Raw genomic sequence first — 17,394 nt, forward strand, 5'->3', positions numbered from 1 at the left:
TGATGCATGTGTGTCTGCTACAGTTGAGGACTGTTGTGAATGAATTTGCAATATTTAATGACAAATCCCACAGGACAATGCTCTTCTATATATTGTGTATTATGTTCAATACATTATGATAGTCATATTGTCCGCCATTGATTTTTCTGCTAACATGATTTGATGCTAACATGCTAACATGTTCATGATAAAGTCTATTTATTCTTGCCCTGTAAATGTCTTAATGTTTGGGACCAAGGCCAGCCTAAGGCATAAGCAAACTAAACAACGGTTTAGGGTCTCTGTGGCCACAAGGGGGCACCCAAGAGCACCTGAAATGCCCCTTAGAATAGAACAACAGAACATCAGTCGTCAATAGTGAGTGGTAGCATGTTGCACCGTAGAAACACAGTAGGAGACACATGATGGTGAATCAACAAAAAAGGAAATACACCTCAGGTGCAGAGAAAAGCAAGAAGAAAAAGACAGGTAGAGACGACAAGGTAAAGGTGTGTTTGCATGACAAATTATTGTAACTTATTTTATCGTAAACATTAACTCCTTAGTTTCACTTAACAGGTAGGTTTAGTTGACCATTACCTATTGTTTTCCAACATTCCAACAACAGCAAAATATGACAGATACTACGTTAAATTTGTAATTTGGATGAATGGATGAAGGTCAGTTGTGGTATTAAATCAAATTCTAGTTAGACTGTGTTATATGCTCAATGTACCTAGCAAAGTAAGTTAAAAACTTTAAGCAACAGCTGTCCTGACTGAATGTATTTTTAGAATGGCCGAGCAGAGCCGCGAGCTGCTCAGAGGTACGCTATGGAGGCTCGTGGGATTTCTCTCATCAAACTGATCAAATACACAATCCAACAACTCCAAAACGCTCTCGTGGACAAGTTGTGACCTGCACATTCACCACGCATGAATTTGCATGAATTTACATGAATTTACCTCGAAAACAACCCTGTCTCGTAACGTTCCGTTATTATCTCATAGTGTGGTGAATGTGCAGGTCACAACTTGTCCACGACAGCGTTTTGGAGTTGTTTGATTGTGTATTTGATGAGTTTGATGAGGGAAACCAAGAAATCCCATTAGCCTCTGTAGTGTAGCTCTGAGCAGCTCACGTCTCTGCTCCACCGTTCTAAAAATAGCTTGCACCGACAATTAAAGGTAATGAACCTACTCCAACTATAGGGATTATGGCAATGGGCCAATTTGCCAAAATGTTGAACTATCCCTAACCACTACGATTACTGTTACATCTAACATAGCTAGGTTATTTTTTTTATTAGGCTACATCACATCAAATAATGCCATTTACTGCCATTTTAGCACCAGACCTCTCTTCTGAGTTTGCTAGGCTATAAAAAAAACTATTCAAATTAATAATTGGTGTTAGTTAGATTGACGTGGGTGTGTGAATGATAGCCAAAAGTATTAGAGGTGTGAAGTCAGTAGGTGGCCCCTATATCAAATTCTGCTTAGGGCCCCAGGGCTTGGTCTGCTCGGGGACCTGTTGAAGCTTTCAGCCAGCTTAGCAAAATGACTCAGTTATGTTGCTGATGTTAACAGTCTCATGTTCTCCAATGAAAATACAAAGGTTAACTCACACTAGCATTTAGGAACAGTGACACATTACTCATCATGTGAGGACTCAAATGTTGAAAGTGTGTAATTAGCTTCTACAACTGTACTAAGCTACAGAGTTTACCTCAGGTTGTAGATGCTAACGGTGTTAGCAGTGTCTTCGCTCAGCACAGCCAGGAGCCTGACACAGTTGATTTGCAGGTGAAGGTGGCAAAAATCATTGGCCCTCAGAGACACGGCCCTCACTCCGTCAAGCTCCGCCCTCTCGTCCAAATATGGTTTCTTCTGGCTCCAAAAAAGATCAAGATGATGGCATCATAACTTGATGACGTCCCCTCATTTGAATATTGCAGGAGTGCTCAGTGGTAGACTAGTTGGAGGACTTGTCTTCTCATAGTCTGCTGCTCCAAAGCAATTGATCACTGGTTCCACCCCCTGTCAAGGCAACCCTTACCCGAATATCATTTAGTCTCTCTCATGGCTTTCCTGTCACTCCTGACTCCACACTGTCCTATCAAATAAAGGCATGGAATGCCAACAAAAAAGAAATAAAAAATTCTGGTAGCCTATATGTGGTTAAAGGAAATATATGGAAGAGCATTAGGGCCAACAACAGGGGTTTTTTTTAAGATTCTGAGATAAAGACTCAAAGTCAGAATTTCTGAGTTACTGTAAAAACTCATTATTTCTTAAATAAAATGTCAGAATTTCTGAGTTAAAAACTCAGAATTCAAACTCATAAATTCTGACTTTTATTCTCAGAAATTCTGAGTTTTTAACTCAGAAATTCTGAATCTTAAAAAAAAAAAAAAAAAAATCTCTGTTGTTGGCCCTAATACTCTTCCATAGAAAGAAAAGTCTCTAGAAATAAATACATCTTTCCACTCCCTCGTTTGTGTGTCCCACTTCCTTGCACTTTGTCTTATTTACAGTAAACTTGACTCTTATATTATCATTTTGTGTTATTGATGTTTTTCAGGAAGAAAAAGTGGCAGCATGGAGCAGATAAGGAGGAGGTCAGATAAGCAAGACAGAGAGAAATCAGGTAAAAAAAAAGTTAGAAGTCAAAAGGACACCCGGAGAGAGAGTTGACATCTGTAGAGGCGTAGAGGGCTGAAATTCCTCTGCTGCCTCTCGACAGCTCTGTCTCAGCCCAGTGGACAATGCCCACACTTCTTTCCCAATTAGAAATGAGTCATCATAGAGAAAGTATCCAGTAAAATCAGACACAGTCACTTTTTTTCATACATTTTTCTACTCTTATTCTTTTCTTCTCCTTCCTTTCTCCTCACCTGTCTCCATTCCATCTATGACTGCAACATTTTTTCCCGTCATGTTCCTCTGTTTTTTCCGCTACTATTTCACCTTGTCAACAGTGTCAGCCGGGCCCTTGTGGAGCCGAGAAGATTGAACCACAGATTGAACAATCTATTTCTGTAAGGATACATCAGTGTCAAACCACTCCATCTCTTGCTGTCTGTATAGAACACGCACACATGCACAGTTATTTTTGATTGAAACACTCCTCCAAGTGAATAGAGTCAGTCTTATATTTCAGAGGAACACTGTGTGTGTTTTCTTATACATTGTTTCTCCTCAAAATGTTTCCCATCCTCTCATGTCAGGCTGGCATTTGGTAAAATGGGAAAAAAAAGGAGAGAGTGAGACATATGAAGCATTTTCCTCCTCTCAATGAGCTTTTTCTTCTTAGTTTTTGGTAAAAACAGCACAAGAGGAGCTTTGCCTGAAAAACAAACTAACACCATTCAGAATGGCTCTCTTCAAAGTAATTTTTTGTTGTTGTTTTTCACAGCTGTTATCATGCCATATGCTGCACAACTCATTTAGTGATGGGACTCTTGGATGAAAGCGCACACATTTGGGAAGCCCAAGTGTTCTAATTTAAAACCGAGGGCGTGATTGGTGTATTTTAATTGGGTGAGGTTAAGGGTGAGGTGGGAATATCAGGCCAATCACAAAGAGAATGTGTTGGCATGGCAGTAGAGCTAATTTCATGTGGCAGATGGGTGCTGGCTTGGCTGATCAGAGACATTGTTGGGTAGCTGCAGTTAGCATTTAAAAAAGGAGTCAGATCAGTAAAAACTAGACACAAAATATGTCACATACACTTATAAAAAACCTGAATCAGAACAATTACAACTTTTACTGACAGGATATTTAGTTAAGCGCGGTTTCGTTCACACACACAAAGGCCCACACAAGCACGAGCACACGAACTTACCATAGACGATAACGGTGGCTGTGGTGCTTCGTCTTTTGGCCACTATGTTTTTAGCCACACATGTGTAGTTGGCGGTGTCAGACAGACGCGCCTGTTTGATGATCAGGTTGTGGTCGATGGTGATGTAAAAGTTTCTGTCTTCTGCTGGGTCAATTATCTCTTCGTTCTTCAACCACTCCACCTGGAAGACAAGGAAAAGGGAAAACAAGGTCAGTGTAATTTCAATATACATACAGGATATGCAAAGAGAAAAGTATATAAAAAAGCTAAAAAGGGGTCACAACAGTGATGATGGCTTTGCCATGACATATTTGAAAGATGCTACTGTAGAGTTTTCTGTGGTCAGTGCTCTAAATATTACTGACATTAGACACAACATTGAATTTTGGTGCCAGACTACTCGCCTTCAAACAAATCTCAATTCTTAACGACATTGGTGGCCAGCTGTGTGCTAGCAGGGGTTGTTTAGTGTTTTTACAACTGATCCAGCTTGAATGTAATGGTGGGGGGATACTTTTTTTTTTTTGGGGGGGTACATTTCAGAGAGTAAAATAAGAAAGACTCAAGTTTTGATATAATGCTGTTTTTCAACCATTTCAAATGACAATACAATGAAAGATTAGATGTAAGTGCTTTACATGTTGTAGTAATCTTGTTTTTCTATGGTTTCCCACAGAAGAGCTTTGAGGAAATGCCACATGTAAGTAACCATTAATCTCTTGTCAAAATTATTCTAATATCTAGTATATCTTTGAGATTACAGATTGCAAATTTACAAGTGAATAAAAGTACTTTATGGGTTGGATGCAATGATAATAACTGTACTCAGCAAGATGTTTATGCAACAAGTCACAGAAATCATACAGTTGTAATTTTAAAGGCTCTCATCTACAGTAGACCCTTCACAGAATGGACCCCTGGGGTGGCAGCGTAGAAAAGGAAAATATCCCAAACATGTGCTTTCACAAGATACTTTGGGTGAAGGGTAGAACAGCTGGAAACTGCCCAATTTATGAGCCTAATCACATTTCCTGAGTGCTGTATTTACTGGTCCAAACCCTCATAAATTCAGCCTGTCCAAGCTTTATGGCAGTCACATAAATGTCTGAGCCGCGTTGTTTAATTCACGTTGTTTAATTTCCTCCTCCCTTCGCATTAGGAAATGGAAATCTCAGATGCAGAAAAGAGCAAATATGGTGTTATTCTTCAGTTTACTGCATGCTATGGCTCGGCTGTCGTTCCTCGCTTGCAATTATTCTACCTGCCTCTCTCTCTGATCTATAAAGATTCTGTAGAGCATCTTAGTCATGGGGCTCACTGTACTGTAGCCCTGCATTTTCAATCTTAAGTGAGACGCTGTGTGACCTTTCAGTTTCTATTACAAAGTAAAGGTTATACTGGAGGGGAAAAGCAATGACAAACGAACAAACAAAAACATAGAACATGTACAACACAAATGGTCAGGCAAGGAGTTTATCCTTGTAGTGTACTTGTACTGTAGACTGGGACCTTTCTCATGAACAAAAACCAATGCAATGTGTTATCCTGAGAAAGAAAACAAAATTGATCTCTCTCTATTTATTCATGTCCAAGCTGGAGAAATAAGCTGCCTCACAGAGAACAATGAAAAAAACCTAGACTGAAATACCAACTTTGAATAGAGTTGAAATAAAATACATTTTTGTCGCACCCAGATCAGACTGCATGAACCCAGTTTAGATAAAGTGAAGATACTCAGGTAAAGTTTCTCTTGAGCAAACCTATTTTATTTTAAAATCACCTGTATGCCCTCATTAAATTTCACATAACTGTAAAGTGAATCTAAGCGCAATAATTGTTGCATTAGTATACCAAAGTAAACTTACATCTTGCAGCAGTAATTAAACAAAATGTCAATGTCTCTGTTTTGCAGTCTGAAAAAAAAAACAGGTGTTTTATTGGTTTATTATTTATAAATTACTTATTTAGCGCATTGCGTTGCAAGACAAATATGACGAAATGCCAAGACAATCAAGTTAACTGAACATATTTCAGTTAACTTGATTGTCTTGGCATTTCGTTTATATTAAATTCAACTGATTTAAGCTTCTTTACTCTTCTGAAAGATCTGAAGACATTAAGAGTAATTGTGCAAAATGAGGGTTGAATGAAGTTGACCACAATCTCTTCTCTCACATCAGTCACTGAACACTGGTTTTCATTATTTTTTGAAGCATATTCTCATCAATCTTAACCCTGATTAGACTCTTAATTTTTTTTAAAGCAGCATACTAAAATATCCAAACAGCTCAGGGAATGTAGAATATTAGAGGGTGAAAGATAAAACAAGTTAAACAGGAAAAGAGTGCTGAAAAATGTAAGTGGCATTTCACTTCAAGCTACCTTATAAGTCCTGAGGGAATGCAAGCATGAGTGCATTCAACTGCAGCTACAATAAAACAGGAGATGTGCATGTGAACATCTATTGCTTCAGTGTGTTGAAAGTTAGAAGGGTTATAAAGACAGTTTGCAATAAAAGATCAGAAAAAATCTGAAGAGATGATAAGACCAGAAATGTAGATGTTTTTTGCAAGTGCTTCAGATAAAAAATATTCAAGATGAAGAAAAACAGGAGAGGAAAAGACGAGTAGCTGTTTACTTTGTTGCAACCTGAGCTTCTCTCACACGCACGCATCTTATTGTCTCAGGGACCTATTTGTCCTAACCATTCAATGCTTTAGATTCAACCATTGACTTCCCTATTTGGTTTTTTCCTTCCTTCAAACACTATTTACTTTTTTCAGTCCACAACAGCAATGAGGACAAACATGTCTTCTTTCTTTGGAGAGTAATCTGAACTCCATTTCCAATTAACCTGGGGGAGCTTCTGCCTTATAACTTGCTTACTCTGACAATTTCTACAGCTGCTGTTAAAACAAGCTGCATACATTACAGCGAATATTTGTTATTTTCCACTGGAATCAGGCTAACTGCCTTTTTGTCCAATGACACATAATATCAGCAAAAGCAACAATTTAACAAATGATTGTTATGTCATCCAAAGAACAAATCAAAAGTCCAACTGATGGGAACTAATGGCCTTTGATGAGAATTGACTTACATTTTAGGGATTACTTATTGACGTAATCAGTTTTTAAATCAGTCAGTTCATAAATGAGTCTTGCTTGCATAGCAGGCCGAGTGACTGTCGCACAAGAACATTCCCAGTATAATAACACTGATAGAGGGAGACCTTTATAGGCAGACAGCTTATTAATATTAGTTGTGAGCTCTTGTGCGATGATGCACTGAAAATAGCTGCAGACTTTGATGGTGACTGAGGGGTGACGCATGTGATACTGATGTGTGCTCCGCTGAGCTCAGACAAAGAGACCACATGTGGTGGCTATACTACCACTGCCACCGCATCATTAGCCACAGCTGGTGTAAGTGTGTAATTGTGTGTGTGTGTGTGTGTGTGTGTGTCTGTGTGCGTGTGAGTGGCAGGGGGTGGCTGATTGGATCAAGCCGACCCCATGGGAGAGTGTGTATTTGTTATTTTACCTCTCGGCCCCACCACATCACCTGTTTCATTCACATTACACACACACCACCAGACAAACACATGCAAAGACACAGAGAGAGACAGAGACAGAGAAACGCACCCATAACCCCTTGGTTTAGTGTCATGGTGTAGATATGAAATAACTGTAATGTCATTATATTATACATTCCCATGTGAACATACAGTGGATCCCTCTCTCTCTCTCTATCTATCACACACACCACACTTAAACTCACATGTGCACAAACATGCTTGCCCTCTATTTCAACTGTAACAGCCTTTTTTAAAAAGGTTCAAGAAGAGTCCATCCGTTGTTTTTTCAAAGAAATCGAGTGCTTTTCCCTTCAAAGAGACAAGGCTTGTGTCTGATCCATTTCACACTCACTTTGTTCATGTTTTCTTTCTGCTTGAAACAACGACTGAGACATTAATTTGGCTACAGGTGTATTTAAAACCTTGTGCTCCTGAATGTTGGATAAAAGCTGATTTGTATCTTCTCTGCACTCTTCATAAGGTGCTTGCCTGTGTGCGGATACTGCAATGTACATGGGTATATGTACTATGCACTGTTAGTAGCGTGGAGGGATTTAATTCAAAATGTGTGAATACTTCGAAATGCTCTCTTCGTCACAACTTAAGGACAAATGTCCCATCTCACGCTGTGCAATATCACGGCAGGAGAAAAGCGTAATGTATTGAGATATGCATCTTTCTTTGGCAGTGGAACAAAGGCTTGGTCGCATGCTGTGCAAGATAAAAGTAGGCCAAGAAACAGAGATATATACTCCTTTTTGTTGCACTGGAGAGCACCACAAAATGTTTTGAAACGCAAAGCTTTGCCGTATATCTGCTACTGAGAACAGGAACATCATAAACAGTCACACTGTGTCACAAAGAGAAACGCAGTATAAATCTTGCAAAAGCAAAACAAATGGCAGACCACAGAGCAAGAAGTAAGATAACAAAGCAAAGAATATCTATGACAAATGCTAAAATATGACATGCTTTGTAGAGCCACTACAAAGAGTCTCATATGGGAGTCGATAACGACACAGATATACAGGCTCTATGGATGGAATCTGCCACTAAATCGCAACATTAATTTTTCAAAGTAGCAGCAGGCGCAAACACACAGACACACAATAAGAATATGACAAAACGCAAAACCGACGAGCGACAATAAAATCTGAGTCTGCAATCAAAGACATACAGGGAAATCAAGCTGTACGGCACTGTGTGTGTGTGTGTGGGTGTGTGTGTATGTGTGTGCCTGTGAGTCACTCAAGTGTTAATATGTTCATCACTGAGGATTATCCCCTTGATTAGCTATATTATCTGGATCCATATAAGACCACGGATGAGTGGGTTAAAGAGCTCTCATAGTGATTACTCTACCTTTGTGTAGGCGGGGACTGACTGTGCATCATGTGGCCTTCCATGTTTAAATACCCCACCATCACTGTCACTGCCACCACCACTGCACTGCCACCAACAACGCCAACACCCGCTTCTGCAAAGCTTTGTCACTTCAATTCAGAGTGAGGTGCTGGACATCAGAGTAGAGAGACCGTGAAGGGACAATCAATACAGACAAGTACAGAGAGGTAAAGCAAGTGAAGCTCTCTTTCATGTGAAATAACCAGGGGGCCTTCGCAGTTCAAATTTGATATTCATTTTAAGCTATGATGCAATCAGTTTTATTTTTAATGTTACAAATTAATTTAGCAACTCTTTCTCTGGTCCATCCTTAGGAATTAGCCTGAAGAGGAAACACTGACTCATACAGTACTGTACAACTGAAAAAGATTTCTCTTCTGTATTTTAATAACCCTGTCTTTGAGAATTTACCTTCATATTTTCAGGGTAAATTTCTGGCTGTAACTTTAGGCAACGAAAGCACTTTGCTTCATATTTGGGTAATACTGGGTGATTTTGATTAATGAGGCAAAAACACGTTGTCTTCGGTTTATATTTGATATTTTGACCTTTTCAATAAGCAACAAAGAACAATCATTCTGCTAAATCATGCTGCTCTGGTTTTAAATCAAAGTTTGACTTTAAATTTGCTAAAACCACAGCTTATTAAGTTTGCACTTTGTTTCTAAACCTTTTTTTAAGCCCAACGCTAATGTTGTAAAGATTCTTCACTGGAGCTGCCCTCAATGAGCGCGTCGTCTATATGACAACTATGATATTTACTCTTTTTTTCTAATGCTTCTTCCAGCTAATGCAGGTCACCTTGATACATTGTTGACATTCTGCAAGAACTATGGTTGCCCGTAACGTCCTTAAGCTGGTTCACAGAGATGTTTCCATGTATCTTTCGGAGAAACATAAATCCAGTATAAACACTATCCCACTGTCTCACCCAATCATAGCATGCTTCTGTACACACACGCCCTGCCCTCTCTACCAGCACACACACACACACACACACACACTGATGCACACATATGCATACACCACAGCCAGATGTGCCACACTCATTATTATTGGCTCTGACTGGCATCTAGAGACCCATCACTGTAATTGGCATGCTTGTTTCCATTATCAAGCACTCACACATGCACGTATGCTCACATACAGTAGACATAAAGAGAGCCCCCCCGCACAGGAACAAACACATACACACACCCACAAAATGAAACCAATGCCAAGCCAGTTCTCAGGAGCCCGGTGAGTCCAGTCACCACTAAATAAACCAAGAGAGAAACACACAAGAAAGGAGAGAAGGATGACATTAAAGGAGAGGGAGAAGGAGAGAGAGAGAGAGAGAGGTGGAGGCAGACATGAGAGAAAGAAGAGGACGACAAAGAGGTGGAAGGAATAGAGGAATTAGGAAAAAGACAATAATCAGGTGACAGTGGGCAGGAGAAAACATATTAACAGACATGGTCACAGAAAGTGAGGGAGAAGGCAGAGAAAAAGAATGAGGGATGAGTGTTGGCAGAGCAGACCATCTATCTTTCTCTTGTGCTGCCATCAGTTTTCTTGGCACAGACCCAGACAATTGGCTATAACTGTCTCTGTGTGTTTATCAGACAATAATACCACCAGATGCCACACACACCTACACACACACACACACACACACACACACACACACACACACCTCACCCACCTCCTGATGTGTAGCTAAGTAGAATAATAATCAAGCTATTCATTAGTGCAGTAACAAAGGCCATTACTGGCTAATCAACAATCTTCAAACTCAATCGAGGAAAGCTAATAGAAATTTAATCCAACACCGCGCACGAATATGGTGAAGATTATGTGTGTGTGTGATTGTGTGTGCGCGCGTTGATATTAGACAAAACAATTAGCTCATTGTGATAAGATGAACAAAAAGGACTTTGTTGTTTCAGACAATTACAGGAGAGTAACCATCATGGACAAAAATAAATAAATAAATAAAATGAAAATACACGGCCTCAAATTACCTCCCTCAGCATCAAATAAACACGGCACTTAAACTGAAGTCTGTGTCTAAATGTGTCAAATGAAACAAGTTTAGGAAGACAGGAAGTGTCCCTTTAGTCTTCATTCATGGTGGTCACCGTGGTGGTGGTGGTGGGGAATAGAGTGGCAGATCATGGGACTGCATGACAGTGGTAGAAGCTAATACATTCCCACTGCAAAAAATGTGCCCAGGTCCACATGTTTTTGTTGTTGTTGTTGTTGTTATTTTTTAAATATCACTATCGGCATAAAATAAAATAAAATCAAAGTTTGTTGAGGTTCAAAAAGCTTTTGATTTTATAATCCAGTCATTAGGGATTGAAAAACTCATCAGCAGCTCTCAAATGTCCACAGAGTGTTATAATTAACATTTATGGATATCTTGGTGTGTTTTGATATATCTATATCTATTTCATATTTCAATCTTAAAAGATATATCTAAAATATATCTTCTATATCTCTAAAAGAGATACTTCTTTCCCACATTGCCCTTACAGAAAAACCACATGAACTTCACATGTGATTCACATTAAACATGTTACCACATGTGGAAAATGGTTTCACATGGGAATTCACATGTGATTCACATACAATTGGGCCAAAACCACATGTTTATAATGCACAAATAATGAAATCCATGTGCAAAACACACATGTGATCTTTTTGTGAAGTTCATGTAGTTTTTCTGTAGGGGTGGGCCTAGAGCTTGTATATGCTAGAAATCTCAATATTTAAACACAAACATATAAACTATATACATGTATTCATCTCCTCGGCAGAGTGATAAAAAATGTACTTCCATAAAGCCTGATGGCATTCATATTACATCCAGAATGAAAGAATGTGGCAGCTTGTCACATCAGATTTGTTGAGTGCCATTAAGATACGTTTCTGTCTGTACAGTAATAGGAACTTCACTGTCTCATTCAGATCCTACTAAGACTAGAATATTATTTAATTTGACAGTGTTCATACGGCACACAGGTCTATTCTCCTCACACATCTGTGTTTACATTAGAGCCTCATATTGCACATTACTAAGTGCACTCACAGACTGTTGTATATGTATGTTTTCTGCCATTGATACTTGAAAACTGTTTTTTGCACGCATTAAAGTAGTAACCACTGGTTTGGAAAAGGAGATTTTGTTTTTGTGTGTGTGTTTGTGTGTGTGTGCATTCTCCTTCACACTGCCATGACTCTTCTTTTGTTCACTTCACTTCTAGGCAGCTCCATACCTGCCAATTTGTAGCTTTCTAACAAATACGAACTGCTACACTTTGGTGCCAACAAAACCTCTGGACTAATTGTTCTCTCACTTTCACTGTTTCTACAGTAACACACTTTCCTTTTTTCTACACATTTCATCATATGTCAGTTGAAACAAACAAAATCCATTTCCATTTGTTTTTAGTCATTGCTTTTTATACTTTTTACTTGTTACCATCTATAGGATACAAACACAGACATACCATCTACTCTTTTTTCCCCAACTCGTCGACTTCAAACCTACTAGTTCCAGCTGTGTTATCTCTGAGGAGGTCCCCTCAGACGTTTAAGGACTGAGCATGGGTATTGAACCGACAGGGATAAACACTCTCCATTTAAGTTGCTATCAAACAACTTAAAAACATGCTTTAGAAATATGATAAATAAGAAAACAATACTAGTGAGAGGCTGTCTCTCAGACAAGAGTCAAACAACAACCGACAGATATAATATGCAAAGAAACTGACAAAGACAAGTGTGTTGACAGCAGAAACAGAAGAAAACACTCCCAAGAGATGCATTAGTTGTAGTCCTACATTCAAAATATAGTGTCAATGTCCATGCAGCAGTTAACAATAATCTTGCCAGTGAATTATTTTTATTGTGTGAAGTGTGATTTTCAGTCACCCACAATCTATCGGTGCCATTTCACATCCCTGTCTTAATTGGCCATATGTGCTGGTGTTTCTGTCCGCATCCTCACTCCACTTGGGAGGTGATTAGGACGATCCTGCTGCCCACTGCCACTGTGGGGAATTTACTACGGCCAGCAACACCACTACAATACAATACGTGTCAGGACTGGGCAGACTGGGCAGATTGCACAGGTTACAATAAGGTCACTGTGCATGTGTGTGCAGGATGTATGTGGATGTGGACGTGTGTGTGTGTGTGTGTGTGTGTGTGTGTGTGTGTGTAGATCTCAGTGCTTCCGTGCCTTTGCCAACATGGGATTTCAGAGGCTCTGACAGCTTAATTAACTAGATCCAGGCAAGTGACATAAAGACCCAATTAACCACAGTGACATAACTGGGTCGCCATCGACAATCATCCCACACTGATGTTCTAAAAAGACACCTTTGATGAAAAGCAGTTTGGAGTTAAAGTTGTTTCTTTTAGCTGTTTGAGAGCTGTTGGTGTGTTTATCTTTTCAGAAATCAATGAACACATTTAATGCAATTTCTACACTGGAAACACAAAACACATACATAACAGCCATTGATTCCTAAGACAATTAACGAAGACTGGTTGCTGCCAAACTCACTTACTTTTGAGGCTACTCTGAAGATTATAATATACCTCCTACCTGATAGAAGTTGTTGGTGATTTATTTTGACAGAGGAATAGTTCGTAAAGTAAATAAAAAATCGTGTTTTTAAATACTCCAATTTAATTTTTTGCACTGACCTGTCATTTTGAGCACAAATTAGAATAAAAAGCAAAAAAAGTACCCAGTAGCACATCTTAATATTACAATGTGAGAAAGAGAAATACATGTATACAATGAACAATCTACAGTAGCGAACTGTGAGAAATTAAAAAAAAAAAAAAAAAAAGAATTAAATGTGTGAGTAGGAGCAGGAATCCTCTATGGTCCTTTGCAGAACTAGGGCTGAGTGTATTTTTCGTAAAAGAGTCGTACCACTAGGAATTAAAATGTAGTTGGGCATTGAGGAAGAGGCACATATATACAGCAAGGAAAGAATCCCCAATGTGTAGCGGAGTGTGAGGAATAGCAGTGCGCTCTCCAAGGTGTCCCTCACAGACAGAACTGGGGCACAAGAGGACACCCAATTGGACTGGGACAGGCCTACAGAGGCCTATTTATAACCCACTCCACTGCACCTTGGTACACTTCCACTGAATGATATATGGCATGTACATACAGTATGATACATCAGTTTTTATTTTGCATACTTGTGATTGGTGGATGTGACTGTAAAAAACCGGTCTTAGCATTATATCATGAGGCAGCCATTGTTGTGAAAAATTCAGCAAGTGTGATTTTCAAGAACAAAATTAAGTACAGCTTGTCTCTGTAAACTAAAATAAAGTTATAATGAATGTTTCCCCCTTTGCAATGTAAGCTTTATAAATGATAGAAAGTAGAGGACAAAAGAAGCAAAGAGAGAAAAAGTTGAAGCAGGTGAAATCAAGGAGAGGAGAGGAGAGGAGAGGAGAGGAGAGGAGAGGAGAGGAGAGGAGAGGAGAGGAGAGGAGAAGAGAGGTAAAGGGGAGGAGGGGAGAGGTAAAGGAGAGGAGAGGAGAGGACAGGTAAAGGAGAGCCAAAACAAGGAAGTTGCTCAGCAGTAAAAGAGGTCACAGATGTGCTGAACAGAAAGCCTGCATTGGCTTCTCTCGGGTGCAAACACACACACACACACACACACACACACACTCGCACACACACTCGCACACACTCTCTCTCTCTCTCTCTCTCTCTCTCTCACACACACACACACACACACACCGTTACCTCTGAGATTTAACACAGGTGCAGATGCTTCACCGTGATCTATTAGACTCCCCCTCTCATGTCAACATTCAAGAGTGGAGAGAGACTGAGAGAGGGAAAGATGGATGGGGAACAATCTCAAGAGAGGGTTGGATAGAGAAAAGGTATTTCCAAGGCAACAGTAAAGAAGTGAGAGGCGGATAGGAGAAGGATAGAGAGGTAGGGAGGCAGTGATTATGGTGGAGGAGGACGAGGAACCAGGGAGTGCAGGCAAAGAAGCAGATATCTGTGGGTGATCCATTAAAGCTAACCCGACAATGTCAACAAATGGGGGAGAGGAGGCACGAGAGGAAGGAAGAGGGAGAAAGAGAGAGAGGGAGAGAGATGGAAAGAAAAGGGCAAATGAAAAGGTAATGAGGAGGTAAGGGAGACGGAGGGAGAGACAGCGATTTGGAATTTCCATACTATGTCAATAATTAGGGGAAGAAAGATGGAGGGGGGGCTGGAAAGAGTGAGGTGCTGAATGCAGAGAAAAGCGAGGGAAGAGACTAGATGGGGAAGATATACCGAGGTAATCCATTAGCCGCAACACTTGGGAAAACAAGAGAATGAAAGTAAACGTAATGTTAGGAATGCAGAGGAGGGAGAAGAGGAGGGGAAATAAAATTAACAAAGGACAGGAGGAAGTCGGTGAGGGAAATATTTTATCTCACAATCTTAGTGTCAAAACATGAGGAGTGTGTGTGTGTGTGTGTGTGTGTGTGTGTGTGTGTGTGTGTGTGTGTAACTCCAGATACTGCTACCTTTCCCAGACAAGGCAGAACAAGGCATTATACTGTACATAGACAGCAGACTGTGGAGGATTGCCCTTTAGAGAAACTTAGCAAATGTACGGATCAAAAGATCAGTGAGTAAATGTGTAGTCTCTGGGTTAAGAAATGTGTTCTCATGGTTTAAGCCACGTTCTTGCATTCATATTCTGTGCCCTCAGATTTGTAAACTGTGCCCTTGGATCCATGAATTGGTTCGTAAATGCACAGTGAACCATCCCTTTGTACAGTGACAGGCAGATGGACAGAAGGACAGACAGAGCTCTTTTTTTGATTTATATGAAGATGGAGCAGGTGGTTGGTGAGTAAATGGGAAAAAGATCTGTGCCAAATGTGAAGGAACCAGAGAAAGGAGCCACATGACTGGAAGTGGAGGTCGAAAATACATATAGGAAGGCCTAGAGAAAGGCAGAGACATCCTTTCATAAAGAGTACTAATACTGGATCTCCTTGAGCCCCAATAACTTCAGCTACATCCTGACAGATAGTTCAATAACATTATATTGCCAGGTGAAAAATGCAACACAGCCATCAAGCAGGCTGCTTGGCAAAATAATTGACACAGATAAACACAGCGAGGAATGATGATTTATATTTAAGGCAAGTGCACCCAGCTTGGACCTAAAAATCTTAAGCTCACTTTGATTTTTAAATATATTGAGTTTCAATATGTCACGACAGTCCAACATGTGTTACAGTGAAAACAAACCCCCAAAAAAAGTTACTCTAACAAAATCCAGGTGACACTTAACTACGTACTTCTACTGTATTATGTTCTTAAGTTTCATCTCTACCTAACTCTTTAACGTCATGTACTGTAAATAACTAATGGGCTGTGTCTTTAAAAAAACCAAGACATTGCAGATTACTGAGATGCAAAAGGGTTGTTAATGTTATTAAGGTCAAGCTTTGGAGTGGGAATTGGGGAACACTGAGACAACATGGTGAAAGGAAGGTAGATGAGTTGGCACCGTGAGATCGAGGTATAAAGCTTTTCCCCAACTGTGGGACTATAGTGATCTCACTATGTAAGATTTTCATCAGGGAGCAGTCAGTGAAATATGAAAACACACTGACAGCAAAATTAAATTATGTTTTTCCGTACAGCCCAAACTATACATAAAGGTCAGTCTCTACTAAATTTGAGAGCCAAAAATGCAGGATGTAAGAATAAACCAAACTGAGTAAACAGAAAATCACTCAGACTTAGAGCTGCAACGGTGAGAATGTATGCGGGCTGTGATAGCAGCAGTGGTGGCTGAGAGGAGGGGCGGGGGAGAGAGATTACAGAGATGACAGTTTTGGGTGAGAGTGTTAGGGGACGGAAAGCTGAAATGAGACCCTGGGCTCAAATCATTAGAGTTAGAAGCAAGACGAAAAACATCCAAATCCACTCAACAGCTCAGACACGTCGGGGGAACATTTCCCCAAACAGACGCTGACCCAGTAACAGCTGGAAACAGAATCAACACCTCAAATATCACAGAGGAAAAGTTCAAAAGGGAAACACTTTCTGCTAGTGATAGAGGACCTGAATGTGAGTGAAATGAAAAGATTAAAATGGTTCTCCTCTGTCTAATATAGTATGCTGCACTTTTTGTTGCTGTTTAATCTGCAGACCTCGAATGTCACATGGCAATATTTGCTCTGGAGGTATTTCACAGCACAGATACACACTTCATGCGCGTGAGATAAAATCTGGTGACACTGATGCAAGCTGTCAGATTATGCAAACACAGACAACTGTCAAATGGTTGATGTATTAAAGCAGAATGCATAGCTATTGATATTTCTTGGCAGATGCTCAGATTCTAATTCATATTCTCAGCAATTATTTGAATGCACAAAACAGCGGACCATCTCATATGGTATCTAATTAACTGCACTGCAATTTTAAAATACTGAGATAATTTTGGCGATTATACAACTCCCACACCCCTAATAAAAATTATTGAGTATCCTTAAGTCTTTAAAAGCAGTGTGTTGCCTGACTGACTTTCCCAGTGTGCTGT

The 17,394-nt window shown here is 39.8% G+C and overlaps 1 protein-coding gene across 4 annotated transcripts in view; it reads right to left on the bottom strand.

Annotated features, from left to right (window-relative positions):
- LOC146981437 (netrin receptor UNC5C-like) overlaps nucleotides 1-17,394 on the bottom strand; it is a 213,046-nt gene that overhangs the window by 38,975 nt on the left and 156,677 nt on the right. For all 4 annotated transcript variants that reach the window (XM_085786628.1, XM_085786627.1, XM_085786626.1 and 1 more), the window contains exon 5: nucleotides 3,826-4,006. In XM_085786628.1, coding sequence (XP_085642754.1) covers nucleotides 3,826-4,006 — 181 coding nt within the window. The remainder of the gene's footprint in view (nucleotides 1-3,825; nucleotides 4,007-17,394) is intronic.

This window comes from Trachurus japonicus, chromosome 9 (genome assembly GCF_045865225.1).
Source record: "Trachurus japonicus isolate A0001 chromosome 9, Traja_1.0".
Lineage (NCBI taxonomy): Eukaryota > Metazoa > Chordata > Actinopteri > Carangiformes > Carangidae > Trachurus > Trachurus japonicus.